Source organism: Notechis scutatus, chromosome 3, assembly GCF_049901735.1.
Source record: "Notechis scutatus isolate UNSWTSFEM ecotype Mainland chromosome 3, rNotScu1.2, whole genome shotgun sequence".
Taxonomy (NCBI): domain Eukaryota; kingdom Metazoa; phylum Chordata; class Lepidosauria; order Squamata; family Elapidae; genus Notechis; species Notechis scutatus.
This window is the reverse complement of record NC_142011.1, coordinates 795,077-811,760: the sequence shown is the minus strand read 5'-3', so window position 1 is coordinate 811,760 and position 16,684 is coordinate 795,077. Positions and strand designations below refer to the sequence as shown.

At 51.3% G+C, this 16,684-nt stretch overlaps 1 protein-coding gene across 1 annotated transcript; it reads left to right on the top strand.

Moving 5' to 3' along the window:
• The first annotated feature begins 1,867 nt into the window (after positions 1–1,867).
• LOC113428167 (BPTI/Kunitz domain-containing protein-like) lies at positions 1,868–11,586 on the top strand. The gene is given in 6 exon segments (XM_087959101.1): positions 1,868–1,906; positions 1,909–1,972; positions 4,557–4,733; positions 8,861–9,001; positions 10,044–10,211; positions 11,340–11,586. Coding segments are annotated over 6 exon segments (585 nt in total). The 5' UTR covers positions 1,868–1,882; the 3' UTR covers positions 11,351–11,586.
• Positions 11,587–16,684: the final 5,098 nt, after the last annotated feature.

The following is a 16,684-nucleotide window of genomic DNA, read 5'->3' as shown; positions in this document are numbered from 1 at the left end:
CTTGAGCCCAACATTTCTGTTGTAAAGCGAGACAGTTGGAAAGTGAATTCTGGCCCATTTGAAGGACCTTTCATATCCCCGTTGTTAAGTGAATCAGTGAAGTTATTAAGTTGGTAACACAGTTGCTAAGTGAACCTGGCTTCCTCCACTGACTTTGCTCGTCAGAAGGTGTGGAGTCCCAAGGTCTCTTCACGTAACCCTGGGACACTACGTCTGTCGTAAATATGAGTCAGTTGACCAGAGTCTGGATTTTGATCATGGGACCACAAGGAGGCTTCAACGGTTGTAAGTTTAGGACAGAACAGAACGGAAAAGAAGAGGAGAAGGAGAGAGAAGGAGAGAAAAAAGAGAAAAGAAGAGAATATATGGAATGGAATAGAAAATAGGGACAGAATAGAATAGAATAGAGAAGGAGACAGAAAGAGACAGAAAGAGAGGAAGAGAGAAGAGAAGAGAAAATATAGAATGGAATAGAATAAGGAATAGAATAAGGAATAGAATAAAATAGAATAGAATTAGAACTGAAGACAGAATGGAATCGAATGGAATCGAATAGAACAGAGAAGGAGAAGGAGAAGGAGAAGGAGAAGGAGGAGAAGAGAAGAGAAAATATGGAATGGAATGGAATAGAGAAGGAGAAAGAGAGGAGGGGAGGGGAGAGAAGAGGAGAGGAATGGAGGGGAGGGGAGAGGTAAGGAAAGGAGAGAAGAGAAGAGAAGAGAAGAGAAACCATGGAATGGAATCAAATGGAACAGAACAGATTGATACAGAATTTGAGAATAGAATAGAATAGGAATAGAATAGGTCAAAGGTCACTTTTTTGAGTGCTGTTGTAACTTTGAACAGTCACTACATGAACAGTTGTAAGTTGCATCATTTATTCCTCCCTCCTGCTGTCCCCCCAGCCCCCATTTTACGTGGTGGTGCTGCAGAGGCTTCCATTCGCCTGGGAACCCCTTGGATGATGCCCCTCCGGTCCCTTTGAAGGGGGCTCTTGGATGGCCTGGGGAGACGGGGGGGGGGGCACAGACTGGCAGCCAGAGAGTTCGCCCAGAGGGCCCCTTCCCCCCCCCTTCCTTCTCTATCATCTCCATCCTCCTCCTCCGTTTTCAGCTCAGGAAAAAGACAAAAAGCCTTGGAACAACAATGGGGAAGGGCCCACTCGGCAGGCCTTCCTGGGGGCTCCACTGGGACCAGCCCAGACGTGCAATTCGCTGAGCTGAGGAGCTTCCCCCCGCCCACCCAGAAGCGCGAGCCACACAGCAGAGAAACGACCGAACCACCGAGTGGGAAAGAACTTGGAGGTCTTCTAGTCTAACCCGCTGCTCGGGCAGGAGAACCTCCACGAGGGCTGTCCGACTTCGGCATTGGAAGATTTTAACCCGCGGGCTTCAACTGCCGGAATCCCCCCGGTAGCCTTAAAGGTTCTCAAGGTTGGAAAAACCCCAGTGACAACCCCCAGGGGGCATTCAAACGTCAGGGTGGCCAGTCGATGACACGCCCCCCACCCCCGCAAAGCCGCGTGAGAGATGCTGCAAAGCGGGGAAGGGGTCCCCCACCACGCGAGGCCTCTCCCGCGCCTAGAGGCTGAGAGAGGCCGGTCCTTCTCCCTGCCCCGGAGTGAGGTGGGGAGGGGAAGGATATCGGGGGGGTCACCGCCCCCTTTTTGGGAAGCCACGGAGCCCGTCCGGCCCCCGCTGACGTTTCTCCGCCGGACCCCCGGGCGCCGAAACCTTCCCCGCAGGAGTCATCCGGAGGCGTGGCGCGAGGCGGGGGTTTCCCAGCCCGGCCCTCCGGAGGGGAGGAGAGGGGAGGGCGTGAGGGGCTCCGCACTTTTGCCCCAGACAGGACTCGGAGGCGGCTCAGTCGCCCAGCCGTCGCCATGGGGTCCGGTCGCAGCCCCTCCTCCTGCTCCGCCTCTTCTTGGGCGCCTTCGCCCTCTGGGGATCCCTGCACTCCGTCTCCGGGCTCTGTAAGTGGGGCGAGGCGGGAGGGGGCGGGGAATGCCCCGTCCAGAGGGTCTTCGGTTGGTGGGACCCCGAGAGCCCCGCCGCGTCTGAACGCCCCAGATGGAGCCTCCGGGATGCGCCCCGGACGCCAAGAGGAAACCCCGCACCCGCACTGCTCTGCGCCCCCGAGACCCCGTTCGGCTTCCCTGGACGCGGGAACAGCGGCCCTCCGTCCCCCGCGAAGCCCCAGACGTGAGAGGGGCGAGCGAGGCTCTGCTGGGCGGGCTTTCTTTCGGGCTCCTTCGGGCAAGACTCCGGCTGCCCAAGGACGCCGCCCACCTCGGAGTCCGCGCACTCCGCGGACGGCTGTCGGAATGCAGGCCAGGCGCGACCCGTATGGAAGGGGGTCGTGGGAAGGGGCGAGCGGGAGCGGGAAGGTCCGGCTCAGCCCGGCGGGCGCCAAGGGCCACCCAGGAGGGTCCCGGCGGAGCCCGGCACGCACTTCCGTTCCCGTGAAGGTTGCGTTTGCCCGCTGTGCGTAACTCCACGGCGGGAGGGTTGGGCGAGGCCGATGAATCACGCAGCTTCGCGCCCGCCGGGGAGTCACGCTGACAGGCACCCTGGCAGAGCCTCGGACGGTTCCGGCCCGGAATCAGCTCCTCGTTCAAAATCCCGGAGAAAGAGACCGGGCCGGTATGGAAGGAGACGCCGAGGAACGGAGGGTCCGGTCCCCGCCTCTCCCCCACCCGCATTCCCCAGGCAAACGCTGCCGGAGGAGATCGCAGCTGCGCGCACGCGGGTTACTTTAACGCTACGTTGACGGATTGATTCCGTTTCTATGCCGCGCATCTCCCCGACAAGGTGACTCTGGGCGGCTTAGAGATGATGAAACCAAGTGGGGAAAAATGACATTACAATAATACTAATAACGCCATTAATGGTAGTAGGATTAATAACATTATAATAACACTAACACCCAGGAACGGAGCAGGGGGTTACTAGGCTTGAGATCAATATTGATAGAATTACAGAGTGTCAGAGTTTCTAGGCTCTGGGAGGTCATCTAGTCCACCCTCTCCGGAGCGCAGCAGGCTCCCTGACAGATGCTCCCCCCTCCTCTTCAAACGCACCAATAAAGGGGAGCTCCCTGCTTCTCTAGGGTGTCCAGCCAGAGTCAAACCGCTGTTGCTTAATGTCCGTGCTTATCGCTGAAAGGTTTGTTTTGTTGTTCTGTCTTGGGAACAATCCTGTCTTCCCCCATGACAAGCCACTCCGATGCTTGAAGAGATAGAAGATCTTCCCTTGCCTTGCCTCTTCTCTCTCCTCTCTCTTCTCTCCTTTCCCCTCTCTCTTCCTTTCCCCTTCCTAATCCACTCCCTTCTTTCCCTTCCTTTCTCCACTTCCCTTCCCTTCTGCCTCCAAACATTTCCTCCTTTGGATGCTGACCAGCTCCTACCCTCCCGGTAGCCAAAGTCCTTCCTCAAATTCAGGCCACAGAACTGAACAGCCCAAAAGAGAGGAAGGGAACCGTGGCTTCTTCCCAGCCAGAGCCTGTGCTTCTCTAGGGGTTTGGTCAGACTGAGTCACACTGGTGGCTTCTTTTCGGTTTATAATCCAGAAATGACGCCCCCCCCTCCCCCCCGCAATGCTCCTCAGAAGGCGCTCCCACCCACCCCTCACCCCCCATCCTGTTTGTGACATCCGTGTTGTCTTTTTCCCCTATTCCACCATGGACTTTGCTTCTTCTGCCTCATTTGAAACCTCTTTTGGGTTGCTGGTTTTACCCGATAGCCATCTTTCCATTCAGCCTCCCTGCGAAGACGGGCTGTGCTTGCTTTGTGACGCGTTTTGGGAGAATTTCAGCAGGGTTAAATTGCTCCTTGGAATTCCTTGCGTCAAAGCGCCTCCCTTGATTTGCTCTGGATAGCAGGCCTTGGTTTGGTTTAAAAGAATTGGCCATGAAGGGCATTATACCAACCAGAGCCAGATCTGACCAGGTCACCCATTGCATTCAGATTTATCAGATTAACACAGTGGGATGGGACCTTATAGGTCATCTAGTCCAACCCCTGCCCAAACAGGAGACCCTACACTGTTTTACACTGTTTCGGGTGGTCCAGGAAGAGGCTGAGCTGAGCCACTTTGAGTTCTGACGTCTCTTTCTGTGCGCGAACTAAACCACCCAGTCAGTTCAGATTAAACATTTGGATTGGAGATTTTGATCCCAGTTTAGAAGACTGGTTCAGTCTTGTCTTAGGCATGAAATCCGGCTGAATGACTCAATCGTCACAAATACGAATCACTTGCTGAGGGTGTGAATTTTGATCATGTGATCATGGGGATGTTGCAATGGTCGTAAGTGTGAAAAATAGTCATAAGTCATTTTTTTTCCAGTGATGTTGTACAGGTATTAGGGGAGTTAACCTGTGGAGTTGGAACTTTAACAGGCTGGGGAATTCTGGGAGTTGAAGTCCACAAGGCTTAAAGTTGCCCAGGTTGGAGACCCCTGGTTTAGAGGGCTGCTCTATCCCCGCCCCCCTCACCCCACACCTAGAGCACCTACCACTGAGCCAAGGTTCAAAGTTTCCAAATCTCCTCTCTTGCCAGTCGAGGGGAGCTGCAGCATCTTCCCCAACGATTCCCAACGATGTGGGGAGCCAAAAGACCGTTTTTTCTACAACATCACCTCCAAGAGCTGCGAGCCTTTCGTTTACCATGGGTGCCCTGGGAATCGCAATCGCTACCACACCATTGAGGAATGCAAGCGCTACTGCGGACGCATTGGTGAGTCCGGCTGTTGGGCAGGGAAGGGTCTTTGGGAGGGGTCTGCTGAGCCCCTGAGGTGTTCTGACTAAGGGTTATTGAGACACTAACAAACACACTTTAGTCCCAAAGCCCTTTTTTCTTTATTGCAATGGCTGGGAATTTTAGTCATTCATAGCCCGTAATGAGTCCCAAAATAGTTTGTAAAGAGTCCCGTGAAAGTCTGCCAAAGTCCTTCAGGATAAGGCTGATCAGCACCTACCTTTATCTCCCTTGAAATGCTGCCAACAACTCAATTTCCAATTAGTTATACGAGGCCAAACGGAGCACAAATTCAACATGGAGCTTGCCAGGAACACATTCATTGCTTCGAGGCGGCAAACAAAGAACGCGAAGACACCGTTCGGGAAGGCAGAAACTCCCTCCAGGCCGCGATCCTCAATGCGCTTCAAAAGGAACAAGGGGCAAGGGCTTCTCCACACCTGACAGAGGTCTTCCATCACAAGCAGCTTTTTCCCACCATTCTAAGAAAGCCTCCTCCCTCCCAAACCGGCTAGTTCTCAAGCGGGTTCTAGTGTCTCATGCCAATTCTCTGCTGCCAGCTGTCACCATCCTTCCAGGACATCCTCCCATCGTAGCAGCGCATCTAAGGCCTCCAAAGCTGCAAGTTATGCTGACCAGGTGGCAGAAGCTGAAGTAGAAGCTGCTGTAGCAGATGCAGATCTACGCGCCACAGAGGAAGTAGCATGGCAGAAGGCTGCAGTAGTGGCTCTACAATCAGAAATGGCCAAAGTTCAGGCCCAATTGGAGTTGGCCGAACGGCAAAGAGACGTCACAACAAAGATGTCACAGGCCGCAGCATGGCAGAAGATGGCTGACGTCACCTCCCTCCAATTCAACCTCGAAGAGTTGGGAGAAGAGAGCCCAGATACACAGGTCAAAGCCTACGTGGATGAGCAGCACTCGCTACAAAACAAGCAGGTGGAACCGCCTCCGTTGCCTAGCAGTCTCCCACAACCAGAGAAGCACAGGGATGAATCTCAACCACAGACTCTACACGTCAGTTACGCAACTGACGTTGTACGACCTAAAGTACAAGATTCACTTCCCACCAACAGCAAACCTTCCCCAACTGATGTTGTACGTACTAAGGTCCAAGACCCTCTTCCCAGCACCAGCAACCCTACTCCAATGTCTCATGGCCTGCCAGGTGAGCAAATTAGCCCACCAGTGATCCCAACGACTTCTCGACAAGTAGACATGCCACCGACGACACCTGCCATGCTCAATCCACAAGCAGTACCATTCCAGCCACAACCTCCACACTACCTGAGCTCACAGACACAAGATAACTGCGGCCAGCCTACACAGCAGCGTGAAGCTCCACCATCGCCTCTGGAATGGCAGAACGACATCCTCTGTAAGCACTGGGAGGAAGGCTACAACCCATCGTTGACATACAACTCGAACCTACCCTACGAGAATCCATGGGAAGACCCCTCTATGTCAACGCCTCAACCCAACTCTACAAACGATGCAGACTACTGGAGAGAGTTGGCAGTAAGCAGAGGAAAGCTAGATTTGGCTGCTAACGGTGTATACAAATTCACAGATGAGCTAGGCGGTGAATATCTCCTATGGAAGAAAGTTTTCCTGTGCCCCATTCAGGCTGCATGCCTGGAATCCGATGAAGTACTCATACACTTGGTGGCCTGGCTAGGACCGCAGTCTGTCAGAGACACAAAGGCACTTTATGCCTCCCACTTAGACGACCCAGACACTGCCCTACGGTTGTCATGGCAAAGACTCAACACTCCATACGGCGCTGCCTCAGATATACAATCAACGCTCCTGGATAGCCTCCACAGATTTCCTAAAATTCCTATTGGCAAGCCTCACCTGATTGCAGAAGTTTCTAATATACTCATACAACTGAAAGTGGCACAATGGGATCCCAAGTTACTGGGACTTGCTTGTCTTGACCAAGACGACATGCAAAACAAGATCCTTCAAAATCTTCAAGTTCAGCCTCTTGGTGCAAATCTGCTGGTCACCTCTGGCCGCCTTTTAGGGTTGACAGGTACTCTTGGTGCCAATGGTCGCTTCTGGCGGCCTTTTAGGGTTGGAACGGTGCTCTTGCTTCCACAGTGTCAAAGGGCATCGGGAAGCTATTGGAAAGGGTGTTGCGGAGGCATATGCCCGTGTAAAGCATTTTAGTGGACGTCTGGTGGTTGCTGGCAGCCGTTTAGGGTGGAACGGCATTCTTGTTTTCGATGGTGCTAAAGGGCATCAGAAGGCTGTTGGAATGGATGGTGCTAAGGTATTTGCCTGGGTTGGAGCCTGCATCCGATCGACACTGACAATTCCTGAGATTCCCCAACCTAGGTCTGTCTTGAAGGCAAAGGGTGAGTATCTCAGGCCTCTGACTACTTCAGTGTGCGCTAAGGCGCCAGGGACATCGAATCCCAGCAAGAGCACAATCTTGGCTTCAGGATCAAGGGTGGGAAACAGAAGAGCCATATGCTTCAGGTGAGGTAAGCTGCTAGCTACCTCTCGTGTTGCAATGCGGCTGCGGTCATCTGGTATCCCGTTCCATTCCAGCACGGGTGGCAGTAGAAACTGGGAACTTCCATCTAATGACTCTATACAGAGTCCAGTAGCTTCTCTCCCTGCCGTGCGTCTCGGTGTGGTGCACGTCGATATCGTGAGGGAGATTGCATTTTGTCTGCGTTTGAGAAGGAGTTGGAATGCAGAGACAAATGAAACGCTTGGCCCCTCCCCTGCTTGCAGATGAGCTCCTTTTTAGATAACAGCGATGTAACATAAGACAGAGCATGTCTTTCGCTGAAGAGAGAAGGGGGAAGAATTTACTCCTTCCTGCCTTGATATGAAAACAAAGGAATTCAGCATAAATAAAGGAAGAGAGAGAAAAAAGAATCGATGGAGACAAAATTTGATTGCCTTTGAGAGCCAGAACATAGAATATTTGAAAAGACTCTTTCGTAAAAGGGGAAGGGGGGGAATCTTGCCCCTCCCTGCAGTTCAAACTGAGGCACAGAGCTTAGCATTCTACATTCACTTCTGGCTTCAACATTACTTTGCTTTATCACAAATCCAAATTAACTGTCTTTATACTGATGGGCTTCAGGACTTCAAATTAACCATCTTTTTACTGTTCTGTATTCTGTACAGTGGTAGATTTGTCTTCCTGTACAGATGCAGATAGATAAACTCAACAAAACGTCCATAACAAAGTACATTTATTGGTTCATCAGGTATCCTCATAACTCACATTTGTGATGAAGTTCTTCTTTAATGACCAATCCTTTGCATATCTGTCTTGTAGGTAAAAAGATGGTTATCTTCTATCCTTTTTCTCTCATCTCGTAGTGATAGAAGTAGAACAGTTACCATGAATCCCTGAATTCAGCCAAGAGTGAGGAAAACTCCCCCAACCCATTGAGGGTCAATTTAGTGACCAATTAGGATTACAGATATGGTCACGTGACATGGACTACATTTCCCAGGATACCTTAACTACATTTACCATGATGCATTCCTCTAAGGGGACAGCTCACAATTGCTACATAACTATCCAATTCCCATACACTGGCTGGACAGCACAGAGCTTCAGGTTTCAAACTGACCAGTATGAACAAAGTTGCTTCCTGCAGAGGCTCCTGTCCCTTTGCTCCTCCTTTGTCTTATGGGAGGGCCAATCACCTCCAAGCCTTTTGTCTTAACTGTTCTTGCCTTTTGGCAGCTCTGTGCACATGCTCACTGGGAACAGGCTCCCCTTGTTCCTCTGCCCCACTGCTGCCAGATTCTGGAGGCTCCAGAGTCAGCACATAACTCCTCCCCAGACTCCCGGATTGGCCCATGTTCCTCCCCACTGTCCGACTCTGCTGCCATCTCCTCAGGCTGCCAGTGACCACAACATTCAGCATCTGTTCTTCTAAACTTTGGTGGGGGGGCTGCCCCTGTTCTCCTTTGGTGCATCTCAGAGGGGAGTATGGGGTGGGGGAAGGCTCCCCTCTTTCCCGCACCTCCTCTGCCCCCCAACACCCACTGTCTCTGAAGGGGGTTGTGGGGCTTCCCCCCCGCTGTGTGGGGCTTCCCAGAGCCCATTGGTTGATTCTGTTTTGCAGAGAAGCCCGGCTTCTGCCCGCCGAGCCCTCGCGGTGTTTCAGGGCCATGCCTGACAAGCTGTTTGCATGACGGTAGCTGCCCAGAGATGGACAAGTGCTGCTCCTATGGCTGTGCCTTGTACTGCATGAAGCCCGTCACAGGTGAGACCCACAGCCAGATGCTCTCGGTGGGGAGGGGGAATGCGGGCCATCAGCAATTCTGCAGGCAGGCCACCAGGGCCCTCCTGGTGGAGCTGGCAATGGCGGAGCTCCCAGCACACCTGGAGATGCTGGGCATGGTTGAGGGCACCGGGGCCCACCAGATGTTTGGGGATGCAAGCCCAGTCAGGCCTCGTCTAAGCACCAAAGATTCCATGCCGTCATGTCACCCTCACTGGTACTCGGCCTCTTCTAAGGATTCAAAGGGATTTGCAGTCTGCCCTGGGCCCAGGCACCAGCCTGTCTGATTCCTTCCTTCCAGGGGTGGGATTGAAATTTTTTAACAACCGGTTCTGTGGGCATGGCTTAGGCAATGGACATGGCTTGGTGGTCATGTAACTGGGTGGGCATGGCTTAGGCAATGGGCATGGCTTGATGGTCATGTTATTGGCTGGGCGCGGCCAACTCAACATCACTCACATAGAGGCACGCATCTCCTTGCCTGGCTTCTCATGACTGTTGGGGATGCTGCAACAGTCGTAAGTGTGAAAAATGGTCATAAGTCACTTTTTTCAGTGCCATTGCAACTTTGAATGGTCACTCCACAAAAGCAAAGTACCAGCAAAGGAGGGGACAAAAAACTCCAAAGACGTTCCAGAGACAGGAAGTCTAGTCCTGCCAAGAATGTAATAAGGGTTAACAGAGAGGCAGTTTCTGTAAGCAACACCAGAATGTTTCCTTCCTGCCTTCCTTACAGGATTAGCCCTGTAATTTCTTCTAACAATCGGTTCTCCGAACTGCTTAGAATGTTAACAACTGGTTCTAGCGAATAGGTGCGAACCTGTAGAATCCCACTCCTGCTTCCTTCCTTCCCTCCTTCCTTCCGCCCTCCCCTTCCATATCTTCCTTCCTTCCCTCTCTGTTTCTCTCTCTCTCTCTCTTTCTTTCTTTCCTTCCTCCCTCCCTCCCTCCCTCCCTCCCTCCAAAACATCCATATAGCTGCCCACCTCAGGCCGACCTCTATCCCCTTCCTCCCTCCCTGCAGACCTCTGCCAGTTGCCTTCTGAACACGGGCCTTGCGATTTAAAAGTGAAACGCTGGTTTTATGACCCGAAGACCCAAAGGTGCAAGAAATTCATCTATGGGGGCTGCGCCGGGAATGCCAACAACTTCAAGAGACGTTTGGGGTGCCGCTTGAGATGCCGCAAGAGAGGTGAGTGTCGGGGTGGGACACAAATATTTTTACTACCGGTACTGTGGGCGTGGCTAGATGGACGTGGCCATGTGACTGCGTAGGCATGGCTTCTTTTTTCAGTACGCCCCCACGCTCTGTTGCTGTTTTGCTTCCTGGGCCTCAGGGAAGCCTCCTGGGTGAAGCAGTAAGACAGCGAGGGGGATCCTGGCACAGCTGATCATTGGAACAGCTGATCGTCAGGAGGAAAAAAAACACCGGTTTGGCTGAACCAGGAGCTGTTTTGTTACTACTGGTTCAGCCGAACAGTAACGTTTTTTACTACTGGTTTGCCTGAACCAGGCCAAACCGGTAGAATACCACCACTGGTGAGTGTGCAATGCTGGGGGGGAGGGAGGCCTGAAAGGTGCGAGGCCATATGGGAAGGAGCAGAATTCCCACCTTGAATGCAAAGGAGAGGAAGGGGGAAATGAGAGGTCCCCCTCCCACTGGCAGCCCTGCAGAAGGGGCCCCTCTCTTTGCACCCCCTCCCTGAGATTCTGCTGCGAGATCCATCCGTCTGGCCAAGAGGAGAAGGAGGAGCCAGGATCTCTTGGCAAGGCTGTCTATCCTCTGGGACAGCATATCCCCTGCTCCACCCTCCCCGGCCCTTCAGCCTGCCCCAAGAGAGAGGCTGTTAAATATGCATGACGCCACATGTACATGAGCCTACGTTACATGCAAAGTGGAGTCTGACTTATTGGTTCAGCTGATGGTGGGAAGATTGGGTCCCTGTCAGTGGCTGAAGTGTTGGACAGCGCCAGCTATAAAAAGCCAGCGCTGGCCACGTTTGTGTGCTTTTTGAATCCGGTTTGTAAATAAGAGTTTCTAGCATTCCTGAGTCCTCTTCCTTCCTGATCTGTGCCCATTTAACAGAGGGTCCGCTTCCCCCAGGGAGGGGGGGCTGGGGGACACCCCAAGGGAGGCGCCTAGACTGGGCGGAGTGTCACAAAGGCCGAGGCTGGAGCAGAGCAGCCCCTCAGAGCAGGGGAGGGGGGGTCTCTCTGGTTCTCGGCCTGGCAAAAAGGGGGGGGGTCTCTCCAATGCCTCTGCCCCCCCCCTGCAGCCCCCCAAGGAAGACCCTTCCTGAGGCCTCCTTCCCTTTTGCAGGAACTCCCTGAGGGCTCCGTGGACGGAAGCTCGGCCTGCTTTGTGCTGAACGGAGAGAGAGGCCGGTTCAGGAGGAGACCAGGCGCAGAAAGCCTCCAGGCGCCTTCAAGAGGGAGGGGGGGATTCTGGAATAAATCCTTGCCCGAAGGAGACGGTGGTCTCAGGTGCTCTGTGTGTCTCTTTTCCTGGCAAGGGGAAGGGGGCACAGGCTGCCCCCCATTCACTATTAAACACAGAATTTGCCAAATCGGCCCGTTTATGCTGGTTTTTATTTATTTGTTCATTTGTTTGTCAAATGTGAACAAGATAACAAGTATGAACACAAACAAGAACAAAGGAAGTAAATACAGATAAATTGGGAGAGTAAGACAGGGACGGTAGGCATGCTGGTGCACTCATGCACGCCCCCTTTAAGGACCTCTTAGGAATGGGGTGAGGTCCACGGTAGGGAGTTTGAGGTTGAAGCTGTGAGGGGTTGAGGGGCTGTAACCATGGAGTCAGGTAGGGCATTCCAGGCATTGACCACTCCGTTGCTGAAGTCGTATTTTCTGCAATAGAGTTTGGAGCAGTTTACTTTGAGTTTGTATCTATTGTTTGCCCGTGTGTAATTGCGGTTGAAGCTGAAGTAGTCGTTTACAGGTAGGATGTTGTAGCAGACAATTTTGTGTACTAAGCTTAGATCAGACTGTAGGTGGCGTAGTTCTACATTGTCCAGGTCCAAAATTTCAAGTCTGGTGGCATAAGGTATTTTATTGCAAGCGGAGGAGTGGAGTCCTCTTCTCGTGAAATACCTCTGGACTCATTCGATTGTATTCATGTCCAATATACAGTGTGGATTCCAGGCAGATGAGCTGTATTCGAGAATTGGTCTGGTGAAGGTTTTGTATGCCCTGGTGTGCAGTTCAATGTTACTGGAGAAGAAGCTTCATAAAATTAGGCTAACAATTCTTAATGCTTTTTTGGCAATGCTGTTACTGTGAGTTCTGGGGCTTAGATCATTCGAGATAAGTACTCCTAGGTCCTTGACAGAGTGAGGGTCATTTATGACAGAGGTCACCAACTGGTGGGCCAGGGACCACTGGTGGTCTGCAAGAAAATGTTGGGCGTCTGCAGATAAGTGTCCCCCCCAAAGCAATTAATCCAGGCTGTGCAGGGACATAAGGCGTACTGCTTGTTGCATGTTGCACCCCCTACAGCAGAGATTTCCAATGCCACCATGGGCTGGTCCTGTATTCCAGAGTTACAATAGTCACAAGACTGACCATCTTGGTCATCCCGGAGTAGCTCATCCATGGCAGGCCAGTGGACAGGCCAGTCCTGTGACTACTGTAGCTCTGGAATATGAGACAGACTTTCCCACCAATGTCAGCAAGCCACCGTAGGTCAAAATTCATATTAGTGGTCCGCGGAGTTTAAAATTATGAGTTTGATGGTCCCTGAGGTCCAAAAGGTTGGCGACTCCTGCTCCATGAGATCATTTCTGCCCAACTTGTATTTGGTGTTCTGATTTTTATTGCCAATGTGTAGGACAGAGCATTTATTAGTTGAGATTTGGAGTTGCCAATTGCACAACCATTCTGACACATAGTCAAGGTCGCTTTGTAAGGCAGCAGCATTGTCGGTGGTGTTAAATAGTTTTACATCATTGGCAAAGAGGACGCAGCTGCTTTTAATGTTGTCACATAGGTCATTGATGTAAAGCAGAAAGAGTGTGGTTCCGAAGACACTGCCTTGGGGGAGACTGCTATTAACTGGTGCTGGATTTGATAGGGCCTTCCCTGTTTTGACCATTTGTTGCCTGTTTGACAGGAACGTGGCTATCCACTTGTGCAGGGACCCGGAGATGCCATAAGAACTAAGTTTCAGCAGTAGTTTGTCGTGCACCACTGAATCAAAGGCTTTGCAGAAGTCAATGTAAATTGTGTCTATTGCTTTACCCTGGTCAATATGTATGGTCCAAATGTTTCTGCAATGTAGGAGTTGCAGATTACAGGACAACATTTTCCTGAAACCAAACTGCTTGTTAGAAAGCAAGTTGTTTGTCTCTAAGTGGAGGGTGATGGACGGGTTTATAATTAATTCCATGACTTTACAGGTGACGCAACAGAGTGAAATTGGTCTGTAATTTTCTAGTAGGCTGGGGTCCCCCTTTTTAAAGATAGGTATGACCGTGGCTAATGACCATAAGTTGGGCAGGGAGTTGGTTCTGAAAGATACCTCATAGATTGTGCATAGAGGTTCACCTAGGGCAATGGCAAGATTTTTCAAGAAGTAGGCACATAATCCATCAGGGCCAATAGGTAGAGATGGCTTTAGGTTACGTAGTGCTGTTTCAACGTTATCTACTGTAAAATCAATATGTAGTAAGTTGTTACAATTTGCTGTGGTGAAACTAGGAAATGGGGGGAAGCAGCCATTGCTGTCAACAAAGACTGAACTGAAGAACGTATTAAAGAGGTTGGCCTTTCGAGTTCCATTGTTACCGTCTTCCCCGTTAGGCCCTTTTAGGGATGGGATGGATTTCGAGTCTTTAAGTTTGGCATTAACGAAATTATAGAAGGCTCAGGAGGAGTTCAAGTTCTTCCGGGGGCCGTCCTGCAGGGGGTGCTTGCTTGGGGTCTCCCTCTGGGGCCACATCCCCATCCCAATCCATTTTTCGTTTGTTCTGGGGCCTTCAAGTCAGTCTCACTCCTGGCCCACCCCCTGCGGTTTGCTTGGCAAGGTTCCTCGGAGGGGTTTTCCCATTGCCTCTTTCCTGGGGCTGGGAGAGAATGGCCGGCCCAGGCTGGCTTGGTGACCACGGCAGGACGGGAACTCACAGTCTCCTGCTTTCCCGCCTGGTGCTTTCACTGGGAGGCCTAAATGGCTCCCGCTTGTTCGGTGGGTTCCGCATAATCAGCTCACAACCCGCCTCCCAATGCAGCCCAAACCTCCTCCTGGGCCTGCAGGGGGTGCTGGGTCAGCCAGCTGAAGAGGACAGCGGTCAGCAGGATGGGGCCTCCATGGGACTTGAACTGGTCACTCCTCTCCCTCTAGGAGATGCCCCCAACACACCCACAAGGAGAAGCCCCTCCCTCTGCACATGTCCACCCCCAGGATTCCAAGCCAAAAGGAAGGAACTCGATTAGAGATTAAAATTAAGAAAACCTTTATGGTCATTTTTTACTGTCAGCACTCTGGCCACATTCAAAATGAAATTCTGTTGCCTGCTATCAAAGAAAAGTATATCTCTAGCCATCCTCATACATAACACACACACACACACACACACACACATGCCATATACATACATAGAGACACAGAGATATTGAAGAATATATACACACAACTTGTTTGGAAAATAGGTTGACCCCCCCCCTCTTCTTTGTGGCAGCCCCTCAAATACTGGAACATTGCTATCACCCCAATCCTCCTTTTCTCTAGACCAGCCAAACCCAATTCCTGCAACCCCTTTATATTTCCTACTTTAACCTTCTCTTGAACCAGATACACATAAAAACCCCTTGGTCGACTCTACTGTTCCCGTCAAGATCCCCCAGTGCCCGTTTATGAGCAGATCCAGCCCACTAATTTTATGAGGGACACCACGGCAGCTGAGCTCGAACACAACATAATCTGTGGCTGGAACAGTAGAGTTATCCAAATGCAGAACTAAACTCTTCTTCCTTGCCTGGGAGAAGAGAATTCCACACCAACTGAATTCGGGTACTAGATTCAGGATTGTTCTGATGAGGAGAATGGTGGAATTTTGATGGATCCCGGTATAAGTAAACTGATTCCTTGGAACATCTCTGGATAAGGAGGAGATTGCCCACACGTGCCCCGGACAGCTGCTCCTCATCAGGAGATAACAAGACAGAGATTTTCCATGGCTTTGGGCACAGGGAGATGATGGGATTAGCTATCTTGCTCACATCTGTGGCAGAGTCTTTTAAAGCAGTGATCCCCAACCTTTTTGATGCCGCGGCCCGGTACCGGCATCAGCTGGGCGCCGCGGCCCGCTACCAGCATCAACTGAGCGCCGCTATCTTTTTTTGACGAAAAAGTGCTTCCAGTGACCTCACCGGAAGCACTTTTTCGTCAAAGATGGTAGCGCCAGCACTTCGGTGAGCTTTTTCGGGTAGAAATGGCTTTCTACCGGAAAAGCTCACGAAGCGCTAGCGCCGCCATCTTTTTGATGAAAACGTGCTTCCGGTGAGCTTTCTACCCGGAAAAGCTCACCGGAAGCACTTTTTTACCAAAAAAAAGATGGCGGAGCCCAGCAACCAGCGGCCCGGTAAGACTTGTTCCGCAGACCGGTATCGGTCCGCGGACCGGCGGTTGGGGACCCCTGTTTTAAAGGACACTGGGTTTGCACATGTGATTTTTGAATCATTTCTCATTAGCTACATCTAAGTTATTAGAAATCTTTGGAGTGACCAGTCTCCCTTCAAACCTGAGTGGAGGAACGTTTTGATCATAAACTTAACAATGTAAAGTATCCAAAATAAACAGCAAAGAGCTACATAAGATGACTAAGGGTCCAGATGAAATTGGAATATTGGTGTGCTCAGTACAGCAATTGTACAAACTCTGTTGTGTTTGAGCTCAGTTGCCGTGGTGTGCTCCATAAAATTAGTGGGCTGGATCTACTCATCCATGGGGCACTGGATGATCTTGATGGAAACTCTACAGTTGACCAAACTCAAAACTAAACTCTTCCGTCCTGCCTGGAAGAGAATTCCACCACCAGCTGAATTTGGGTACTAGAATCAGGATCGTTCTGATGAGGAGAATGAACCTGAATCTGAAAATGGGCAGCACCAAAGGTTGATCCCACTGGGGTGGGAGAGGAAGGGGCCCTATCTAGTGACCGGCCAGGCTGCAACTGGGAGTTGTGAAGTGGCCCAGGAGGAAGAAGTCCAGAACCCCACTACTCCTCTATGAGATTTCCCCTCGTGCTCCCCACAGATCAGGGCATCTTCCCTCTGCAGCCTCTGATGCCGCCTTGCGAGGTGAGACTGCCCACTGGACCCATAAGTTGAGGGTGGAGTGGGGAGGACCCGGGGTATGTGTGACGGTGGGGGAGTTTAAGAGATGTGAAGGATCCCGGTATAAGTAAACTGATTCCTTGGAACATCTCTGGATAAGGAGAAGACAGGAGATTGCCCACACGTGCTCCAGACAGCAGCTCCTCATAAGGAGACAACAAGACAGAGATTTCCATGGCTTTGGGCACAGGGAGATGATGGGATTAGCCATCTTGTTCACAAGAGTCTTTTAAAGGACAATGAGTTTGCAAATGTCACTTTCAAATCATTTTTAGACATTTCTCATTAGCTACTTTTAAGTTATTAGAAACCTTC